The 25617-nt window shown below is 31.6% G+C and overlaps 1 protein-coding gene across 1 annotated transcript; it reads left to right on the top strand.

Annotated features, from left to right (window-relative positions):
* The first annotated feature begins 21307 nt into the window (after window positions 1-21307).
* LOC143050872 (uncharacterized) lies at window positions 21308-23256 on the top strand. Its single transcript, XM_076223978.1, has 3 exons — window positions 21308-21374; window positions 21959-22232; window positions 22548-23256. The coding sequence occupies exons 1-3, from the start codon at window positions 21308-21310 to the stop codon at window positions 23254-23256; spliced, it is 1050 nt and encodes a 349-aa protein (XP_076080093.1).
* Window positions 23257-25617: the final 2361 nt, after the last annotated feature.

Raw genomic sequence — 25617 nt, 5'->3', positions numbered from 1 at the left:
ACAAATAGCATAAGCTGCAAAATATTCTACGCGTCAACCTTGAGTACTATACAGTACTATACTAACATGTTTAACCCCGCCACATTATTTATGTATGTGCCTGTCCAAAGTCAGGAGCCTGTAATTCAGTGGTTGTCGTTTGTTTTTGTGTTACATATTTGTTTTTCGTTTATTTTTTTATTTAAATAAGGCCGTTTGTTTTCTCGTTTAAATTGTTTTACATTGTCATATCTGGGCCTTTTATAGCTGACTATGCGGTATGGGCTTTGCTCATTGTTGAAGGCTGTACGGTGACCTATAGTTGCTAATGTCTGTGTCATTTACGTCTCTTGTAGACAGTTGTCTCATTGACAATCATACCACATCTTCTTTTTTTATATAGACAACACCTTTAAAAAGTGCTTTTTCCTCATAGGTACTGCTGGTAATACCAAATTTAAAAGAAACGGCGTCACCTTTTAAAAAACAAAGTTCTTCTATAATTTACTAAACATGATTGCGTGATTTAAGAAACATGTCTTCAGGTTAGGAAGCAGGATTTCCTTATTCACCAGAAATCCTTTGGAATTATATGTTATCAAATTTTAAATCTTATAAAAAATATGAATATACCCTCCAAAATGAACATATAAAAGATGAAAGATTGTAATGGCAATCACTGATCGATTATTTCTGCATTAACGACTTAATTTCTGATGAAGCCATAATTATTCGTGAAATTGTTTTTGGAGGTATTATTATGTAGGCTCTGTAATGATTTCAATAGCAAATAAATATCACTTATTATTGCATGCACTATGGGAAAAATTAACAGGTAATTTCCAAAGAGACAATTACATTTCTAAACAATGCTTCACCGAAATAACTTTTGCAATAAATATAAACAACACTTGTTGTGTTGCATGAATTATCATTGATATGGTTATATTTATAAACTAACTGTTTACAAAATTTTGAATTTTTTCAAATTCTAAGGCTTTTCTACCTCAGGCATAGATTACCTTAGCTGTATCTGGCAAAACTTTTAGGAATTTTGGTCCTCAACAATGCTCAATGCTCTTCAACTTTGTACTTTGTTTGACCTTTTTAACTTTTTTGGATTCGAACGTCACTGATGAGTCTTTTGTAGACGAAACGCGCGTCTGGCGTATATACAAAACTTAGTCCTGGTATCTATGATGCGTTTATTCGATACCACTGCTGGTGGAGATTTATTTCCCCGATGGTATCACAAGCCCAGTAGTCAGCACTTTTTGTGCTGACATGAATTATCATTGATATGGTTATATTTATAAACTAACTGTTTACACAATTTTGAATTTTTTGAAATACTAAGGCTTTTCTTCCTCAGGCATAGATTACCTTAGCTGTATTTGGCAAAACTTTTAGGAATCTTGGTCCTCAATGCTCTTCAACTTTGTACTTTGTTTGGCCTTTTCAACTTTTTTGGATGCGAGCGTCACTGATGCGTGTTTTGTAGACGAAACACGCGTCTGGCGTATATACAAAATTAAGTCCTGGTATCTATGATGAGTTTATTTAATAGGATATAAGAAGAATAACAAATATTTACGTTCCTTTTAAATAAAATATTACAATAAAATATTGTGTATTGAGAGCCATGAATTAGTTATTATTGTTTGTGGAAAACAATCAACATGTGCGTGTTATGATAGTTCATACACATTACACAACAATTAATTTGAAAAACAGTTAAGATATTTGCTTTGTTTGTCAAATATTCGTCCTTTGTGTCCTTATTTTATTGTTTTGAATAGATGATAATCATGATAACGTCTAGCTGCTTTTTGCAATATTGAATAACTTTATAATACTAGATTAGTTTCTAAAAAACATCCCTTAATGTAACAGGGATACAGAGATAAATGTAGTAACTACAAATTTAAAAATTGCATTAGTATTATTTTTCATAGATATAATAAAAAAAAAATAATATAAAAATAATGGAATCGATTGTTAACAAAAACCCAGTTCACCACATGACTGTTTTATTTAAACATATGAAGAAGATGTGTTCAACTTGTCATTCTCCTTCGTATTTGCCACAACTTTTTGGAATTTTGGGTCCCTAATGCTCTTCAAATTTGTACTTTTTTGGCTTTTTAACTGTTTTGATAGGAGTGTCACTGATGAGTCTTAAATTATAATCCTGATACCGTTGATAACTGTTTTACACCACTGGGTCGATGTCACTGATTGTAGACGTTTCGTCCCCGAGGGTATCACCAGTTCAGTAGTCAACACTTCAGTGTTGACATGAATATCAAGTATATGGTCATTTTTATAAATTTCCTGTTACAAAACTTTGTATTTTTCGATAAACTAAGGATTTTCGTTTCTTAGGAGTAGATTACCTTAGCCGTATTTGGCCCAATTTATTGGAATTTTTGTTCCACAATGCTCTTCAAGTTTGCATTTATTTGGCTTTTCAAATGTTTTAATATGAGCGTCGCTGATGAGTCTTATGTAGACACAACGCGCGTCTGGCGTATTAAGTTATAATCCTGGTACCTTTTATAACTACTTCTCAAGAATATTTATCCAGCTGTAATTCTTCATAAAACTCAGCTATATTTGTATATAGTGAAGCAGTTTACTCAAGATTTGGCAACTGTACATTATACAAAATGAACGTTAACAGTGCAAATTAATAGCAAAGAAAATAATAACTAAAGGGAAAAAAATGTTATTATTCATATAGCTAGCCCAAATATTTATCTAATTTTGTGATGTTTTTGTTTTATAATTGAAAATGATACGTGAAACGAGCATAATAAAGATAACATGTAGATAAGTTTGGCGGATTTTTTAATTTTGTTTTAGATCCTACAAGCTTCGACATTACAGTGGCTTCAAAATGTTTTTTTTTTTTGGATTAAATTTGTGTATGAGACACAGAAGATGAAATAACTATAAATGTGCTTTTATAAGCCTTTATATGTCTAGAAACTGATGATAATTTAATATAAAACGTATGAAAAATATTCAGTGATGTTTATTTTTTTTCTATCTGCTTCTTCTGCCAGATCATGGCCACAATCAACGGACTAATTATACTGCCATGGTTTGTTGCACATATTCGACCACCCCCTCCCCCAAAATTTAATTCAGCTTTGTCATCGAGGCTTTAAAGGCCTCGACTGACGGTGCTGATACGACCCTATAGGGATGAGCGTTCCAATCCCGGATGGTTCTTGGGAAGAATGAGTGTTTTCGGTAATATCAGGATGCGAATGGTAATTGGAAGGATTTATCATGCATGTTTCTGTGGTATTAGACGAACTTCCTTTGACATGGCCACTTTGTTGTTTTCTATTTTGTATATCATTGTGAGTCTCGCTTTTTTCTTTCTTTGTTCTAGGGATGTCCATTCCAGATGTTGTAGCATTACGTTAACGCTGGAGTGGTTATGATGTTTGTTAGATATGTAGCAAACTCCTATTCTTTGTACCATCTCAAGTCTGTCAGTCTCTGTCTTAAGGTATGGATCACATACTGGACTGGCATATTCTACAATTGGACGTACCAATGTTTTATAGGCATTCTCCTTCACTGTAATTGATCCTATATTCAAATTTCTTTTTATGAAACCAATTGTTCGATTTGCCTTATTGCATTAGTTATTTACGTGGTCATTCCATCTGAGTTCGGATGTAAATGTACAGCCTAGATATTTTACACTGCTGACTGACTCAAGATTTTGATCAAAATAATCTGTGTTCACATCATTTAAGGAAAATAATAGTGTTATGAATAGACTCTCTCTGTAATGTCCATGTTACGGATTTTCAATCCCGAATCAGACATATAACCGGGCTTGTACTAACATTAGCAGCACGACGGTTGTCACTGCAGAGCAGGATAAACTCACACTTCCAAGTCACAAGCGTTCCCACCAGTGTGTGTTGGGGTTCGTGCTAATCAGTCTTAAGGTTTTTATGTTGTGTTTTGTGACCATTGTTTTTTTGGTTTTTTTTAGCCATTGCGTTGTTAGTTTATTTTCAACTTACGCGTTTGACTGTCTTTTTTGGTATATTGTATCTGTCACAAATACAGAATCTGTCAGTAACTAACCATGCTAATACTTTAGTTAAGCACAACACACATTGTTGACTTAGATAATAAAAATGATAGGTGTTATACCACTTAATAATTGTACGGCACATCCGGTTGCATAAGACAATATTTCGAAAAAACTTCCCCTGAACTTGACAGCTGTAGATAAATTATCCATTGCAGGACATATGGTCATAAGCATATATCTTGTGTTGTTTAAGACCGATTATTTTTTAGTTGTAGTTACATGGTTACTGCAGCTGTTACATAGGTTAAAAGAAGTGGAACTTGGATTGATTAATTTCAAGTGATGGTTATTTCCTTATATACAAAGAAGCTATATGCACATTTGTTTCTCTAGTACTGGACAGGATAAATAATAACATAAACAAAACCAATATTCTTGCACCAGATGCACATTTCGACAGTACATGTCTCTTCAGTGATGCTCGTGGCCAAAATATTTGAAATACAAAGCTTAAATAAAAGGTGAAGAGCTGTAATCAAAAAGGTTAAACAAAGTATAGCCAAACCCGTGAAAGGAATCAGATCAAACTTCATTCATGTATTCAAGTATTTCCTTATTTAAAACAGTGATGACTTCTGCAAAGTTTAATGAAAAGTGCAAATTAAATAAAGACTTATAGGGAAAGCAGGTGGTGTTACACCTTTACAAGAAATTAAACAATACTGTCTACGAATCTGCTTAAGCCAAACCCAGAAAATAGCATAAACTACATCCTGTACATATATGCAATTGTTTTCCTTTACTGGGGTTTATTTTAGAGTTATGAATGTGTATCGATGCTACTGTCAGACGAACCAATCTTTCTGTTTTTTTTTGTTTTTTTTGAAACATTGTTTTTTGCTTATGAATATCTTATATATTCACGATGAGTTTAGATAAGGAAAATCAACTGAGCTACCATAATATAAACGAATCAGTCACATCTAAAATCAATTGACGCCGAATAAGAGTATGATTTAGAGTTCAATTTAAAATCAATCAATTATAACTTGATGGCATTACTGTTGACGGCCACTTTATGTGGTGCAACATGCAGTTTTGTTACAAATATAATTAGCTCACTGATAACTAAATACTGTGTCATTTTGCAGTTATTTAATATATCTAATATTGTAACAGAACTAAATGTTATTATCTTTCAGACAAGATGCAAATAAGTCTGTACCTGTATGCAACATTACCTGAAATTGACGTAATTAATTTCTTATCTCAGTTCATTCTTTAAACCGCTCAATAATATAAACATCACATAATTTGTGCATATACAGTAAAGTCACACAGTTCTGCACTGTTAATGCACTTATCTCTTTCAATTTCACATTACTGTATATAGTGATTTTATTACATCAATCCATTTTCAATTAAAATGCTAGTTACGTGTTACAAACAGCACATAGCAATCATAAGTATGAGAGGCGTTGTGTAGTTTAACTTCCTGGTTATACAGCAATTCAAAGTCAAGTTATCATACATCTCGTCTTGGCATTTGTTCTATGAAATAGGTTCGATGACAATATAACAAAGATATAGAAAGTAGTCGTTTGAATTATAATTGATATTTTTACATATATTTATGCTGCAACCAAAATTAAATGTGTGTCCTAATGTTCGTATATAATAATTAAGATTGATGTATGTCATTAACTATCGAATAATTTATATCTATCTGATTTTCTCAGACGTAAATACAAGTTATTTACATTTTGTCTGGTTTCTGTCATTCTTATTAGCTTATATATGGTCCTATCAATGTAAAGAACATTACTGCAGCTACAGATTTGTATATATTTATACTTGTTGAAAATATTGATAGGTTTTGCTATCCTTAAACGTTAATCTCTTCTTTAAAGTCTCCAATTAATGATCAGTCCGAATTTATGTTTGTTTTCGCATAATTATTTCCTGAACTAGATATATAAGATAAACGAAACACGCAACAACATGTCAATAAAGTGTAGACTTAAATTCCCATTGCAATGATTACAAATCCAACTTGTTACACAATCAATGCCATGAGGAAAAATCACCACGGGTGAAAATCACAAGCCGAAAAACGACACACCAATAAGACATTTTAAACTGAGACAACCAGCCATTTACATTTTATATTCTGCAATACGTTTACATAAAGGTAATCCTTTTATTGAACAAATCATAATAACGTAACGACAAATGAGGGCGAAATATACCATAGGGACAGTCAAACTTATAGATCGAAAATAAACTGACAACACCATGGTTAAAAAAACCCACAAACAGACAAATAAAAGTACACAAGACACAACATAGGAAACTAAGACTAAGCAACACGAGTCCCATTAAAAACTAGGGGTGATCCCACGTGCCCCGGAATGGCAAGCATATCCTATCCACATGTGGCACTCGTCGTTTTTCTCATGTTGTCACACACTAGGTAAATAGTAATGAATGAATCACTAATGGTCGATGATGTTTAGATGTACTTTGCACAATGTTAGCGGCGTTTTATTTAGAATTATTCAACTCTCTCCTGATACTTAGTGAAATGCATCTGTGTGGCAAGTTAATATGCAAAAGTGATTTAAAGTTGAATGCAGATCTTCATAATTCATAATACATTTAGAAAGTCTAAAGGATCCATCAGCTATACCTTGATATCATCACTGTTTACACATACTTTATCTGGCGCAGCGGGCTGTTTTATAATTATATCCAATAACCTTGTCATTTTATCAGTTGGTTTAGAACATTGTGAAAATCTAAATAGATTTTTTTTTTTCAGATGAGATTAACCCGCAGTTAGATCAACATGCGATAAATAAGTCTACTAAATTTTAGCTTGAACAATTTAAATTCTCACTTGCATTACGCTTTGACAAAAGAATGCGACAAAGCAGGAAATATAAAAACGTGCTTTCCTAGCATTTTAATTCAGGTCGAAAGAAAAACAAAAGAAACCATATTTCTATGTCCAAGTCAACCTTGGGATGTTTTATTTTGTCCATGGTATTTTGTTCTGTTATATGTTGCTTACCATGTTTGATAATCTATTTGTAAGTTACAGTATTCAATAAATCTATGAGTTTGAAGGTAGACGTCGACATATTGTTTTCAGTATATTATCATTTTATATTACCAATCAATCCATGATTTATTTCAATCCCAGAGTAGTTTTTCCATAAAGTGGTTAGTTCTTTATTACTAAAGATAATATTTAAACTGATATTTTTTTAAGACTTGAAATACATTTAATGAAAATCACTTGAATATAATTTACCTTGTATAACCCAGGGAAGTATACACAAGGGGCCCTATGTTTACAAGTATCCATCGTCCAGGGATAAACGGTGGACTCTATTATTAAAAACAAATCTATTTTATATTTTTTGCATATATAAGTTCTACATTCATCTTATTAACACATACATAGTTTCCGTATAAAAGATTTATAACATTCTACAGTAAATAAAATACATCAAAATTCTTCAAAAGACACACTACAATCTACACAATATTTTACCTTTACTTATAAATGACATTCATTTTTTTGTACTTTTATCACCAGAGGCCAGTTTCACGAAGCTGTCTTAAGACTAAGACATGTCTTAGGATGGTCCTACGACATATCCAAGTCCAGCAGGTTTCACAAAGTGGTCCTAACTTGGGACATCCTATAAAGTAGGTAAAAAAGTTGGGACTACACGATATTTGTCTTATGATGGTCTTAGGATAGTCATAAGTTTATTTACATAAAATACACTTATTTTCTAAATCAATTAAGCAAATATTTGACATATTAAGTATTTTCTGTTTTGTTATTTCAAAAGCAGTGATCAGAATTAAGCGTTATTACTAGGGAACATGCATTTTTATAATTTGAACTTAAAAAAAAATAGAAAATAAAATAAAACGATCTTGTTTTACTTATAACATTTGCTAAAATCGAATCAAAAATAAGTTACTAAGTACAGTTTTGTATATACGCTTTAACATAATAATTTGCCTTGGTTATGTCAACAATTCAAGGACACCACGATGACAGAATAACGTTAGCTTGTTTTTGTCAGCAATGCTTTATTTTGACTCCGTGATGCGTCTTAGGCAATTCAATTTCCGTACACCGGACGTATCAGAAAGTGACATAATATAAACAGCTGGAACGAATATAATGTAAAAGAAATCTTAATTTTAACCTTCAATAGAGAATAAATCAGATTATGAATACTTTTCTTTTTATGTATAGCAGGACATAAAAAATCCTGCTTTAAGAAGTTGACATATACCATGCATACACTCATTAATAAATAACGAGAATTGTAGATTAAATTTAGCTATAACTTTATTTTGAATGTATCGTCTTGTGCGTTAAAAATAACTAAGTTAAAATACTACCTTCGGAATTTACAGAGTCCATTACGAAACGGTTGTTCGTGAATGATAGTTTTTCTTCACAGATGAGGATATATTCGGACATTGTGTTTTACTTTGGTCCCGTTCTCTGTACATCGAATGTGATTTCCCGATTAAAACTTTTCACTGTTTTAGTGGCATGAGTAACATGATGGGTGCCTTATTGGGCGTATGATCTGTTTGTCCTTCCTGACCACTTGAGATCAAATCGAATTGGTGGGATTCGTGTATTTAGTTTTACATATACTGTGTTTTGTGATTTGAATGCTGTGTTTTGTGTTTTTGTAATCTGTGTTATGTATTTTGAGTGCCATTGTTTTTCCCCTGGTTTTATTGCAACGGCCTTTTCGGTTTGATTTGGACCAATGAGTTGGAATATACGTTTTGTCTGTTCAAGTGTAAACACATCTCCTCTAATGAAAGTAATATAAAACGATCTTGTTTTCCTTATAACATTTGCTAAAATCTAATCAAAATAGGTTACTTACATGTAGTACAGTTTTGTGTCTACGCTTTCACATAATAATAATTTGCCTTGGTCATGTCAACAATTCAAGGACACTACGATGACAGAATAACGTTAGCTTGTTATTGTCAGCAAGGCTTTATTTTGACTCCTTTGATGATTTTTCCGTTCACCGGCAGTATCAGAAAGTGACATACTATAAACAGCTGGAACGAATATAATGTAAAAAAAATCATAAATAAAACCTTCAATAGAGAATAAATCAGACTATTAATACTTTTCTTTTTATGTATAGCAGGAAATAAAAAATTCTGTCTTTAAAAAGTTGACATATACCATGCATACACTCATTAATACTTATCCAGAATTTTAGATATAATTTAGCTATAACTTTTTTTTTAATGTATCGTCTTGTGCGTTAAAAATAATGAAGTTAAAATACTCCCTTCGGAATTCTACAGAGGCCATTACAAAACGGTTGTTCGTGAATGAGACATTTTCTTCACAGATGACGAGGATATTCTGACATTGTTTTTTACTTTAATCCCGTTCTCTGTACATCGAATGTGATTTCCTGATAAAGACTTTTCACTGTTTTAGTGGCATGAGTAACATGATGGGTGCCTAATTGGGCGTATGATCTGTTTGTCCTTCCTGACCACTTTAGATCAAATCGAGTTTTTAGCGGGATTCGTGTTGCTAAGTATTTAGTTTTACATACTGTGTTTTGTGATTTGAATGCTGTATATATAAATTCAACAGTAGTATACCGCTGTATTTTGTGCTTTTGTAATCTGTGTTATGTATTTTGAGTGCCATTGTTTTTCCCCTGATTTTATTGCAACGGCCTTTTCGGTTTAATTTTGACCAATGTGTTGGAATATACGTTTTGAAATATAAGTTCATGCTTGTTTGTTTTCGTTTCATATATCAATTATATGTTGAAAATATCCATTTTCATATAATTTTCGAATATCTGTAAACTAATATCATGTATAGCTTGAAAATAATATTTTTTTCTACATTTGACAAATTTCTGTAAACTTTTATCATTTGTATGTTGCAAATATCCACATAACTATCAATGGCAAATTTTAATGTGTTATATGTACAATAAAGCTCAAACGCACAGTCGTTGTCTGTTCAAGTGTAAACACATCCCCTCTAATGAAAATAATATAAAACGATCTTGTTTTCCTTATAGCATTTGCTAAAATCTAATCAAAATAGGATACTTAGTACAGTTTTGTGTCTACGCTTTCACATAATAATAATTTGCCTTGGTCATGTCAACAATTCAAGGACACTACGATGACAGAATAACGTTAGCTTGTTTTTGTCAGCAAGGCTTTATTTTGACTCCTTTGATGATTTTTCCGTACACCGGCAGTATCAGAAAGTGACATACTATAAACAGCTGGAACGAATATAATGTAAAAGAAATCATAAATATAACCTTCAATAGAGAATAAATCAGACTATGAATACTTTTCTTTTTATGTAAAGATTCTGTCTTTAAAAAGTTGACATATACCATGTATACCATGCATACACTCATTAATGCATAACCGGAATTAAGATATAATTTAGCTATAACTTTTTTTTTAATGTATCGTCTTGTGCGTTGAAAATAATAAAGTTAAAATACTCCCTTCGGAATTCTACAGAGGCCATTACAAAACGGTTGTTCGTGAATGAGACATATTCTTCACAGATGACGAGGATATTCTGACAGTGTGTTTTACTTTGGTCCCGTTCTTTGTACATCGAATGTGATTTCCTGATAAAGACTTTTCACTGTTTTAGTGGCATTAGTAACATAATGGGTGCCTTATTGGGCGTATGATCTGTTTGTCCTTCCTGGCCACTTTAGATCAAATCGAGTTTTCAGCGGGATTCGTGTTGCTTAGTATTTAGTTTTACATACTGTGTTTTGTGATTTGAATGCTGTGTTTTGTGTTTTTGTAATCTGTGTTATGTATAATTTTGAGTGCCATTGTTTTTCCCCTGGTTTTATTGCAACTGCTTTTTCGGTTTAATTTTGACCAATGCGTTAGAATTTACGTTTTGAAATAAAACTTCATGCTTGTTTGTTTTCGTTTCATATATCAATTATATGTTGAAAATATCCATTTTCATATAATTTTCGAATATCTGTAAACTAATATCATGTGTAGCTTGCAAATATTTTATTTTCTACATTTGACAAATTTCTGTAAACTTATATCATTTATATGTTGCAACTATCAATGGCAAATTTTAATGTGTTATATGTACAATAAAGCTCAACGCACAGTCGTTGTCTGTTCAAGTGTAAACACATCTCCTCTAATGAAACTTTTTGGTCAATCAAAACTGAAGTTATACACAATGGTATTATAATAAGTGATAAAATACATTCGCCTGATGAATCAGCCTTCAAAAGAACAAATGAGTAGTATACATTTGTGTGATTTTCAGATGACTATTCAAGACAAAGACAATATATCTGAGCAAACATGCTCCAACTTTTACGATTAACCTATTTTTTCAATTTTAACCAAAATAATCTGTCGACCGTTTATAAATGTAAAAGACGAATTTAACTATAAACATGATGTTTGCGGTTTTATTTTCTTGTTTGACATTTAAACGACAATAAAAAGAGAACAACACTATAAACTAACAATTACCACAGTTAATTATACATGTTGTCGTTGATGGTTACTTTCCAATATGCATAGCATGCACTTTTGTAAATGTTTTCTCTTGATTATGTAATGTGAACAGTCATTCTCTTGTGAAGAGTAACATATCCTGATTGATTTCTAAAGTTTTTGAAAGGTAATTAATTTCAATTATAACAACATTTTGTACTTAATCAAAACGACCACGTTTTTATAAAACAAACAAATGATATTATTAATTTTATTATTTCTTCTGGAATGCATTGACATTTGTTATTGTAAATGTTGTTGCACGTTTTTTTTTATATATATAATATATTATACTGGAGTGCATAAAAGGCATAGTGGTCAAATTTTCAAATTAATTTTCACAGGTTTCTGTCATTTAAAAAAATATAATAAATAGGAACCAACCTACAGACTTTCCAGTCTAAGAAATTTGGGTCAGTATGTTATAGCTGGTGTGCTTCATTCTATATCTCCAAATGTTTCCATTGTCGTTATGTTAATAAATAAGATCAGATTACTGGGCTGGACACTTACACGTCAAAAACAATTAATGTTTTACTTCCAAAAGTTAAAAAAATAAACTGTTTAGAATGTTTTCCCTGCATTCGCACCCGTCTGCGCATACATACATGCACATACTTTCCTTAACTTTACTTGATAACCACCCTAGTTTGACATATGATACCCGTTTCCAAGGGCTTGAGTTTCATGGAAGCCAAGATGTCGAGATGAATAAATTTTGATTAGAATCAAATTAAGCAGTCGACTGCTTATATATTTTGATGGCCTGTATTTTCAATTTTGACTATTACGCGTTTTAATTTTGTTTTTTGTCTTGATATGCACGACAATAAAAGGAAACAACTTATCACAATGACTGGATTTGAAATATGGTCAGTAAAGCTAAAATTGAAAATACAATGACAGTTTGTACCCCTTTTTGCATGTATTACATTAAGAGAAAAATTGCAGTAGCAAAATGAGATCTACATATACCATTCTTTATGGTGAGAAAGCTTTTTGTGCTGTTTTTTAAAAACTGTTAATTTTGGAGCCAATTTAATTGATACAAAGCATTCGTAAATTGCACATATTACCAAACATGTACAAAGTCGCTTATACAAAGTCAAACTTATATAACATCATTTAAGAAAAAACACTATAAATTGTCTCCGCCGAAACGCGTTTTGTCTACAAACGACCCACTAGTGACGCTAGGGAAAAACAAATTTTAAAAATTGATTTTGATATTTCAAAAGTATTGTTTTATTCAATATTTTAATCTGTAAAGTAAAAACTTTTAATATCTTTCTAAATAACAAATAAATATAATCATTGATATGCACAACGTACTGACAATGTTATTTCATCAATCAAAAACAACCTTGAAGGCACAGATTAATATATATTGTTGGTTTGTGGCACCTGATTTAATTATAAATATTGACAGTTTTCTTTCTGTTATTTATACATGCTATAGTAATGCACTTTAAAGAGAGCTTTTCTCTCAATTATGTAATACATGTAATATGCACAGTAATTCTCTTGTGAGTAATGAAACTCTTTGATTGATTTCCATAGTCAGGGAAAAGCAAAACTTATATTAATTTCAGTTAAGACAACCAGTTTTGCGTATTAACACAACCACATTTTGGTGAAATTTAAATACAAATACATGATATTATTAGTTCCAAGCATGCTAAAATGATATCTGCAATTCTAAAAGTAATTAAAGGATTGTTTTTTCCTTCCTTAAATATTAATTTTGCTCTCAAAATTCGACTTTTTACATTTCTCATCTCCTTTTCATGTCTTCTTAATTATAAAACACAATATCTAGCGTAGTGTTTATCAATTAACATACACGATCCTTACGTAGAAAATGGTGGGTTAAACCTTGTTGTATAGCTAACTAAGTCTTTTAAATGAAGGTGTAAAAAAAGGACGTAAGATACCAAAAGGGACATTCAAACTAAATTGGCAATGCCATAGCTAAAAACGAAAAAGACAAACAGACAAACAATATTTTAATGCAATTATTTTGTATGAATGGTTCTGATTGGATAACAGTTGGCATAAAATTCTCTATCTCCTTGTCTGTAACTAAGGAAGCCGATATTTTGAATAGCTGAATGTATTGACATGTAATTTCTACAATAATAAGCTAAAAAATCACATGTTGCACCTAAAATCTTCTTTTTATCAAATTTTATTACATTCTGATGCGACAAAGAAGCCAGAAAACGTCCGGTGTTAATGTTTGAGGCCGGAAACATACCAATATTGTCACCTAGTGTAGGGACCAAAGAAGATAACATATTTTCACGGAATTTTCTATAATTAAGATTTTACACTGCGCGTCGCCAGATAAACTAAATTTGCGACAATAAAACTACCGATGGACGTCCTTAAAGCTTCAAATACAATATAGCTATCTCTTAAGTACACAAAAAACAAAACACAAACCTCACTAAAAACGTCGGGTGACATGAGTTGCTCCGACATGGTCAAATTCGGTAAAAAGGAACAGGATTGTAGAACTGACATTACGAACGTATCAGCTATCATCTCTAAAACGGGCATTCCGTGCCGGTCAATCAACTCGTGATGGCGTCCGTAAAATAAAAAAACACACTACGATGGGATTATTTCAATTTCACCACTTGGAACTCTTGGTAATGAATTCCTTGTGACTAGACACGTTCTAATAAGTAAATTATGATAGGAATATCATTCCAACATGGCGATACATGTATATATTCAGTATACAGGCGCTGTAGGGAGGTTGCAACATAACAATGAAATGTTTATTAATGGGAACCTACATTTATGATCATCCCTTTTGTAATAATTTTTTTTCAACCAATTGCTAGATGCAAGTCAAGATATGGGACATGCAAATGTATACCTTGAATAAAGTCGCACACTAATTATCCGGGGTAAAGAAGAATAAATATAGTTATTTTTGTATCTTATTTAATTGAAATTACATAAACGGTACCAATTTTTCTACACTAGCTGCGCATTTCGACAAAATATGTGTCTTGATCACATTGCTTTTGAGAACTGATTCGGTATTTATATACATGTATATACTGCGAGTTTTGTATTTTTTTTATCACCCCTTACTTCATTTCAAGGTAAAACTGAAATTAAAATGTTATACAAGCTTTGTTTTAACTTTTTTTCTTATCTATTTTAAGATTTGATAATGATTTTCTGTAGAGCTGAGTCATCATTATGTCAACGCAACCAACGTAATCGGAAATGATTAACGTAACACACAGGAAAGCAACCGTGACCATTCTTAAGTTGTATTACTATGTACTGGTTTCAAAGTTCATTTTACAAAATTACGGAAGTTAAGGATGATAAAAATCGTAATTAAAATCAAGAATCTATTAACATCGGATTCACTATAATTTAACCAACAAAACTAAATATACCAAGGACATTTAAATCAAAAGCAATTGATTTCTTAACTACTGTTACAAGGAAATAATATCCTGTTTGTGCCACTGGGATTTACAGTGTCATATTGTTGATGAATTTGTAAATTCTACACAAATAGGATTGATTAAATTGCCGTATAATAAGGAATTAACTAAGTATTTGTTGACACACTGTTAATATATTAGAAACATCCGTAAATGTAGCATTTACATTAGGCATTTCGATTATTTGGTTTAGAGATTAATTGTGAAAGTTTTGTTTAATACTACTTTATCTTTGGTTTTGCGTTTAGAGGCTACAGTATTCTTAAGAAATACTCAATTGTGTGGTCTAAACTAAAATGTCATTATGTAAATACTTTTGCAGGCGTAGATGTAAATATTTTATTATTATTATTATTATTATTATTATTATTATTATTATTATTATTATTATTATTATTACAAGACATTTTCATTCACTACAATTACTCTATGCGCTTTACATGTTAAAACAAATATACACAAGTTCGTACAAACACGAATCTACAAAGTATACAACATCAAATCGACTATCAAAATTTAAGACTCTTAAAACTTTATTAACTTGGTTAAAAATTACTTAAAAGATTCATACATGAATAAGATAAAATTTCAAAAAGTGTTATCTTAACTAAATATTAATAAAATTATTGAATGCTACTACTGTTTTGCATCTTAAAATAAGTTACTAAAATACATCGGCTTATAAAAAAAATGTTATATCAAATTATTCAGAAATTTATTTATTTTGATGATGCTTATCGAGTTTTACGGTACCAATCCCTAAGCCAATATATTAGTTTTGCTACTTGATCAGTGGTGTGATTTAAGAACCAAGGATATAGATTAATAAGAGAAACACAAAAACAATAACCTTTTGAACGCTTCCACCCGATAACTGAGCGAAAGTTGATGCATGTGTTTGCAGAATGTATGAGTCCGTAGCAACCTTGAGTCGGTAGAAATGTGAAAGCTTATTTTTGGTTTAATAGGATAATATGCACAAAAAATCAGGGTCGTAATAAGGTGCACATTGAAGTGTTCAACAATTTTTTACATTCATTGATCTTCTATGCGTTTATATATATATTTTTTTTATTTTGGGAAATATTTTACTCTCCATCTTGTAAGGTTTATTGACTGTTAAAAATGTTAGGAATGTATAATAATGGTAAAAACAAATTAGAACTACATAGATCTGTTAACCTCGAGGGTGACTAAGAAAGCTAATTTTATTTGTAAAAAAACAGCAGGCTTCCCTAGATACTGTACGTGTTAACAATAATGACATCGAGTTGTATCTGATTGACAGTACTTGTGTTGACTTTCTAAATTAATTATAGTTAAATTAGATCTACAATAGGCGATTATTCCTTTGAACATTTGTTTTTAAATGCAGAAACAATATACAAAAAATAAAGAAAATTAAATAACTTCCACACAAAATAAAATTAAGAATGAAAATGGGGAATGTGTCACAGAGACAACAACCCGACCAGATAGCAAACAACAACCGTGTCGTAGATCTAAAAGAGAGAGAGAGAGAGAGAGAGAGAGAGAGAGAGATAGAGAGAGAGAATGAGAGAGAGAGAGAGAGAGAGAGAGAGAGAGAGAGAGAGAGAGAGAGAGAGAGAGAGAGACGTAGATCGAGTCGTAGATCAAAAACAAAAAGAGGAAACAATTGCATATGTGTGGCTCATGCATGCACGATTTAAGTTACTGCTGAATCTTGAGAAAGTCTTGTTTCGTTAACTTGCTAATTAGTATTTGTTATTATCTTACCTCCTATACATTTCTAGGAATATGATTGGTAAAAAAATGTGTGGATACCGTGTATATTTCATATTAAGTTAGTTGACGGGGCTTATTTCAAAACACGATTAGTAGTGGTGTTAAGCCCTTTTATACAAACGATATTGAAGACTTTTTCACTTTAATAGGCCACTAGCCTAAATACCACATGTTGTGATAGTCGGTAGGATAAATTTGTCGAAATTTTCTGACCCCATATATATCGTATTAGGTCACTATGCAACTAATAATATCAATTACTATGATTCAATTCGATGACAAATGCCGTCTAGTACCAGGTGTTATTATACTTTATAAATGCAGATACGACTATTCTTATCGATATTTGTAGTATATGGAGATATAGGTGTGTCATGCTTTTCCTTCATTACTCTTACTTTCCGTATTATAAAACATTATGCATGTTACATATGGTACTGTATATTAACAATACATTTATTACACTTTTCTAAACTTTGACTTCCAATATCATGCAATGGAAAATTATAAATTTTATAGAACAAACTGATATACGTATACAATATTAAAATTATTTTAAAACCTTTGTCAGATTATCTGTTTTATAACATACATATTTTGTTTTGTTATTTTTCAAATAGGTGTTTTTAAAACCCTGTCGTATGTTTCACCTTGTCCGTCTATTGTTTTTGTATATACTCAGACAATTTTGGTCACAATCAGCATTGGAGTATGTTATCACAAAAATTGAAACGGAATTTAACAAGACTTGTACGGTCGATTTCAGGTTATTCTGGTTGGGCTAAAACGCTTCGTACGTAAAAATGACTTACCGCGTTTATTCAAAATTATGTTTTCCTAACGCATAATTTTTGGTGTTGACTTAATCCAATAATAATATCCCCCTTATTGCTCACATATCTGGTACCGTGTGCAGAATTGCTTCCGATAGGTTATCTCACCATTGGAAGTCGGCCATTGTTTTTACCGGAAGTGTTGCCTGGGAGTACAATGACGTATGTAAACAATATATTTTCGGAATTCTCGAGAGTCGTCATGGTTAAGACGATAAAAGAAAAGACGTTTATAAATAGCAGACGAACTTCTGTTTACATACAGCAGCGAGCAGACTTACGTAATTCAACATATTGTATTTATTATTTACCATGGGAAGAAAGAAATCTAAAACGACGATCGAGAGTGTTGAGGTATAACAACCTGTGTGTAAACCAAGAATGATGTTTTCTGAAAATCATGTGAATCACTGACAGTGCTTTTTGACAATTTTGGGAATATCATCTGTTTTCAGTTGTCAACTTGTGTTTTTGAAAACTTCAAAGTTGTCCCTTTTTATATATCAAAATCATAAATAATGTACAGTGATTACCCATGCAATTCAGAAAACACCATTCACAGCTTTTCCCTTCATATAAACTTTTCTTCCCTGTCTACTGCAGTTTTGTACATGCAAGTAAAAAAACATGAATCTTTGCACATGATTCAAGACATTACAGAATACAGTATAATGGGAGAAAATATATAAATAATATAGAAAAAAAAATACCCAACACAGGGGCAGATCCAGTCATTTTTTAAAGGGAAATTCCAACCCAGGCGAAAGGGGTACAGGGGTGGGATTTCTAAATATATGTCCCCATTCCGATCCCCACCGCCACCACTAACAAAATAAAGAATAGAGAATTATATATATTCATTGGTTGATCCAGGGGGGAGGGGGGTTGGTTCCCCCTTTTTATTGGATGATCAATGCATTCATATGGGGACTTATAGTTGGGACACCCACCCCCTTTTCTTTAAATGGCTGGATCTGCCCCTGATATATTTACACCAAGAAATGAAAATTGGACACAACATTCATCATTCATGCTTTCACTTTCAATTGCATAAAGTTCTAAACACTGATAGATCCTACTTCTAAATTATTGAAATCATCATTTTGCATTTGCACTTGGAGTAAATTAGATGCACCAATTATAGTCTCTACAACATACTTCAATAGAGATAGCAGGAAGTGTGAAAAACACCAAATAAACTAAGCCAACAACACTGCATAGTCCATTTATCCTGAGAAAAATATAGTGCATGATTTGGCCTAAAATTTTATACAAGACTGCCAGATACCTGTAAGTGCAATAATATGGGTTAAACAAAATAGAGGAAATTGTTCGCACAGAGACATGCCTTTATTTTACAATAATGTCACAGTGAACTTGACATATACCAAATTATCGTGATGGCTATAACTAGACAGTGACTTTGATACCACTTTTGATAACTGTAAATATACATTTATTTCAACATATACAAATCTTTTAACAAAATTAACTAACCTGTAAATATTGCTTAAGCATTTAAGCGTCAGCATTGTAAGGCAGCTATTCAGTTAATGAAATACTAAATCTCTATATATAAGTATAAATAAGACGTACATATATTTTCCCGCGCTCGTGCAATAATATTTTATTCTATTTAAATCGTTCAGGTGTGTAGTGATGTGTATATGAAATTGTGCAGTGACGTATATTAGAAATGTCGTCAGTCTCAGTCAATCGTCATAATGAGTATGATGAAACAGAAAATGGAATGAATGAAATAAATGAACTGATGAATAACAAATCGAACATTTAATATACACAAAAACACGACGGTGACAATAAGATAACATAAATTAGAACCTACTCATTTGTGAGTTGGACATTATTCACATCTCAACCTGAATATGAATTAAAAAATAATTGAATATCAAATTTACAATAAACTACAATGATGCACCCTTCTTCTGCAATGTAAATTATATAACAGTAAATTTTCTGCCCGACTTTTTATCCTTGTTACTATAGTCTTTGACCATTATTTTACTAGGAGCAGAAGTCCATAACAAGTAAAATATGTGTCACTCTGGCACTCACTATCTTTGGAAAAATTGTTCTATTGCTTGTTTTTCTAGTAATTTCAATTATAAATATAGTTATTAATAAAATAAGCATATTTTGAAAGTTTCATTTATTTTTTCCGTAAAAAAAAAGGGTATATGGACATTATAAGCTAGGAATGCTAATGACATGATGTCCTTTTAAAGAAAATTAGTCTGGAGACATACATTTAAAAAAAATATTTATACACAAATCTAAAACAATATAGAAACAACATTTAAATTTATCTTTTAAAATAAAAGGCATGGACGTTTTTCATAGGATAATAAATGACAGGGAAATTATTAGGAAAAAAAAGTATGAGGATATGAATTCCACTAGTATTATATAATGCACAACTCTAATTATAAAACATAAAATTTTGAAGTTTCATTGTTTACATGTAAATAATTTGTTTTATCAAAATTGTCCTTTTAAAATAAAGAATGTTTTAAGAATATAATTGACATTGATAAAATTTTCTAGGACATCCATTTCAAGAAAATTATAAATACACAACTCTTATTCAATATTAAACCATAACATTAAAGTTTCAATTGTATATATGTACTAAATGATTTGAATCATTATTATTTTTTTCCTATAAAAAAGGACATGGATGCTTTTATCTAGGAAAATTAATGATGGACTTGAATTCATAGGAAAGTGAGTCAGGGAAAATAAATTACTAACATCAGACTAAAAATACAAGATAATTATGTAACAATGGATTTTTAATGCTAGAAATATGTGTCTGCCCAGATTTTATTTTTAGAAATAAAAACTCACTGTCCTAAAATTCAAAAACAGTTATGCAAATGTGTCTTGACAAATTATTCCATCCATTGTGCACTCAAATTCAATTTATATAAACAGAATTCCTTCAAGGAATTGTGTACTAAGGGAGATAATCCCTACAAGAAATAGATTTATCTCCCATTAATTGGTCAAATTGTTGGTTACAATATTAACATTTTTCAATGCTAAATTTTCTAATGCATGCAACAATTATAAATTGTCTTAAGTAAAGCATCACCAGAATAATAACAAACAAGTAAATGCTACAAAATTGATTCAAAACTGTTATGAATTTATTGAATAGAAATATAATGGAATGGAAAATTAATTTTATGTCAGATTTACATGTATTGTCACAACTTCAGCTCTGATGACATCAATAATAATAACAACATATATAATATTAAGATATCCACATCAGATACAAGGTAGTTTAAAAATTATACTACATATTTCATATAAATTTGTGGTATAGGATAAATGTTATTAAGCCAGCAATCTAACAACAAGCATGAACAATTAAGTAATTATCATGAAAATATAAACTGTACACTTCCATATACTTTCATATAATTTATTGAAAAACACTCAATTCAGAAAGCTTTATAACAACAGAAATTGTCCAAATTAAAAATTATATTTGCCATTGATTTTTACAGGTTTCACACCTCCTTGAAAAAATGTTTAAATTTTTCACTATGGAAAAGAAGATTGGAAAGCCATGGTGTTTGAGTGATCCTTGGTCCCGCATGGTGAAGGCAACAGGTAGTGTAAATATTTATGGTAAAGACACTGGCAAATCGGAATTCTTGACTTACATGAAAACTGCTTAATGCAATTTGTTGTTCATTGTCTGAAAATTTAACTTTAGTCACTGACTGTTTTTTATGAGTTATAGTTATAAAACTTGAAATCCTCCTATTCTTAATTTATAAAATACAATAACTCAGAATAGTAAGATCTTGAATTTTTAAATTAAAAAAAGGAGCCCGTTTTAATATATATATAAAAGATTTTCCAAAGTTTCATGAAAATAAGATTTGAAATTATCTCAGGAAACATTAAAAACAGAAGAACATTTACGTCATCACATTCAATCAAAATTATTTACACATGCATAACTTAAAAAAAATCAATAAAACAATACAGTGACACTCACAGCTTTACACAAACCAGTACTTTACAATAAAAAATGTACTAGAAAATGTGTTCATTATATACAATTATAAAATCTCCTGAAAAGATTAATACTCTCATTATCTCATATTTGGTTGATTATTAAAGTGTACACACTTAACACAAAACAAATGAATGTTTATATTTCTGAAAAAATTTCTCTCTATTTTCAGGAATAAGCCTCAGTACTTTAAAGAGGAAGATCGAGGCTTTGGATCCAGTGCAGGATGCAGTTAAGGAATTGCACAAGTCATCAGTACAGAAGCCTGGTCCAAAGCCTTGGAAGCTGGACGACTTTAACCGGAATGTAGTGAAGAGAACCATATATGATATGTATAGGAAGAAAGAAGTGGTGTCCATGCCCCGTCTTCATGAAGTCATGAAAGAGAAAGACATTACTGCATCCTTGTCAACAGTAGTGAGAACAGTGAAGTCACTGGGTTTTCGGTAAATATATATATCAAAATTAACATTTTTAAGTAATAAGAACTTTGGATTCCTTAGAATTTGCAAAGTCCAACTTTCCTAGGATTTTTTTCATTATTTGATGTAAACCTTGAACTTAAAGGTTTAATGTACAACAGTACATGTAAATGGAACATAACTTTTCTCAATCCTGGAAAACTGGTACCAACAAAAAATGGATAAATCAACAGTATTTCTAAAATAATAAAAGGAATGACATAAAAATTGTTTCCAAAGTTTCAACAAATTTCTATTTCAATAAATATTCCGAATGTAAAGCAAAGTCTATATTTAATGTTATACCAATGTTGTTGCTCTTCGTCATCATTATCTGCGTCAGATACGTAAGTACAGGCAGCAAGAGCGTCATATTGTGTATTTAGATGAGACTTGGTTGAATTCCAATCATGTACATATTGTAGTCAGGGGTGACTGGCTGGATGAACCTAGCACATCCATGTCAGTCTTTGAGCCACACTGTGCGGGCAGCGGGCGTTCTTTACCATCTGGTAAAGGCACTCGTTTGATAATCCTAGATGCTGGATCTTCTCAACACGGCCTCATCCCTGGTGTTGGCCTGATCTTTGAGTCGAAAACCAACAGCTCGGATTATCATGATGAAATGAATAGTGAACACTTCACAGAATGGTTCAGAGACACGCTCATCCCTAGACTATCTCCCCAGTCTGTAGTTGTAATGGACAATGCTCCATATCACAGCCACTTAGATCCTGAGTCGAGGGCACCTTCTACAGGTGCCAATAAACCAGGTATCTCGGCATGGTTGGATAAGAACAATGTTCATTATGACCCCAGAATGGAAAAGACTGGGCTGCTTGATTTGGTAAATCAGCACAAGCCTCAGAAAAAATATGTGATAGACGAACTTGCAAAAGCTCATTGCCATGTGGTTTTACGATTACCCCCTTACCATTGTGAGCTCAATCCAATTGAAATGGTTTGGTCTGACTCGAAAGGCTTCGTAGCTAGAAAAAATTCTACCTAAAAATTAAAGATTGTAAGAAGCTTTTTGAGGAGGCCAAGTCCCATTTCAGTGCGGAGCGCTGGGCTAAATTTGAGACTCATGTGGTGAGGGAGTATGAAGAAAAGCTCTGGCAGATCGATGGTCTCAGAGACAAGGCTCTTTCTCCAGTTATTATACACATGACGGACGATGAGACGGATGACAGTCAGGCGACTATTGTATATTGTCAGGAGGGGGTACCGATGACGAGGAAATTGACATGGACATTGTTGACGGTTATGTCTCTGATACCAGCGATCAGGCTGATGTGATTTTGTGTAAAATTTGTCATGACACTGATCCGCTAGGACGTGTTCCCAAGCGAGACCGGGGAACGCACATTGATTGGTTTCAATGTGACACCTGTGATCAGTGGTTGTATAACAAATGTTGCACAAAACCTGCCCTGGCGCAGATAATGTGTCCTCGGTGCTATTCTCTTCTTCACCACCGAAATCTCAGTTAAACACTGGTCTCACCACTGGATGATGTGGAGCAGTAATGTCTTTCTTTAATGTTGGTCAAATGCAGGGCATTTTCTAACAGTTTCAGGACTTCTGAAGAATGGATAATGTGATAGAAGCATATCTGTGATAAAAGCATTTCTGTGATAAAAGTATATCTGTGATAAAGACTATATTGTGTTAAAAATAAAGCATATCTGTGTTAAATTATATAGTGCTAAACATCTGTGATTTGTTTTGGTATAAATGTGCAATATCATTGTAAATCATGTAAATTATTATCTAGAAATTTCCTGGACTGTTGTTGGCATTAATTATATATGCATATTATTTATTGTTACACGTTAATTAAGTTTCATTTGAATTTATCAAATTTTCTAAATTTGAAATAGTTAAGTTTGTTCTTTAATCATGTTAATGTATTGCAAGTTTGTTATATCAAAATGTTTCAATATATCTAATCAAAATCTCATGTGTATTAATTTATTTTAAACAGACTTTATATTTGTAATATGTACAAATAAATGGTTGTATAACATTTTGAAATGGAGATTAGAGACATATGAACACAAACTATTTTAGTTTTCACTTCTTATGCAGAGAAATTACATTGTTAAGCAGTGTGAAATATCTACATGTATCAGAAATGTAAATAACACTACACTTTATCGATTATTTAGATTAGACAGAGAACAAAATTGTTGTCATTCCATATAATTAGTTCACTACTGACAAAGAAGTACAAATGTAGAAGGGGACGTTTAGGTTGCACTCCGTTTATCTGTCTGTCAATCTTTCAGTCCAACAAATCAGTTTTCCACATTTTATATGCCCCATATATGAATCTATGGTCATTATGTTTTTAGTCTGTGCATCCGTTTGTCTGTCTGGCTTCATGTTGAACTTTTGGTCAAGGTACATGTAGTTTACAAAATTAAGTACAATAATCAGTTCTCCACACTTCTTTCTGCATGTTTGACGTTATTGTTACAAAAAAATGGTATATAGTTTTATCATGACAAGTTACAAATCATGCTTGAATTTTGTTTTGGTCTCACTCTTATGATTTGTGGTTCTTGGACTTAGAAAATCCACTTAAAAAAACTCATCATGCTTGAAGATATTGGCTTCATGTTTCTGTGTTTGTTTATACATTGCACTAGCTATATATATAGTATATATAGTTACATCATGACAAGTCTGAATTTGTCCCAATACAATGAATTATTAACCAGTGGGGGACTATAAAATGTATGTATTGCCATGCAATATGCACATAATAGATATAGAAAGATGTGATATGAGTGCCAATGAGACATCTCTCCATCAAGTAATATATTATTAAAGTAAACCATTATAGGTCAAGGTACAGCCTTTAACACAGAGCTTTGGCTCTCATTGAACATCAAGCTGAAAGGGCCCCAAAAATTACTAGTGTACATGGTGTAAAACATTACAAACAGGAAAACCAATGGTCTAATTTGTGTAAAAACAAAAAAATGAGAAACACATAAAAACCACATACACAGACCTCAACCACTGAACCTCAGATTGTTTTATTATAAAAAAAATCTTAAGAAAAAAGTATTGGAAAAAAAAAACATTCATAAGCTCACGTTTATACTAGGGAATCAGACTGACTATAACATGTATAACAGTGCTTGTTCCAAAATGGCATGAAAAGTGTTAATGTAGGCACTAACATTATGGTAAGTGTGGTTAGCAAAAACATGTGTATTTTTTTTTTGGCCTAAGCATAACAAATTAAAGGGAGCCAGGGATGAAGTCATAAAACTTTGCTCAGTGCTCAGAGCCAAAAATCATGCTCCAAACATGAAATCCAGCATTTTGATTGGTTGATTCTAGAGTGAGTACAAAA

This window comes from Mytilus galloprovincialis, chromosome 11 (genome assembly GCF_965363235.1).
Source record: "Mytilus galloprovincialis chromosome 11, xbMytGall1.hap1.1, whole genome shotgun sequence".
Classification (NCBI taxonomy): domain Eukaryota; kingdom Metazoa; phylum Mollusca; class Bivalvia; order Mytilida; family Mytilidae; genus Mytilus; species Mytilus galloprovincialis.
The sequence above is the reverse complement of the archived record's forward strand: the minus strand, read 5'-3'. Positions and strand labels throughout refer to the sequence as shown.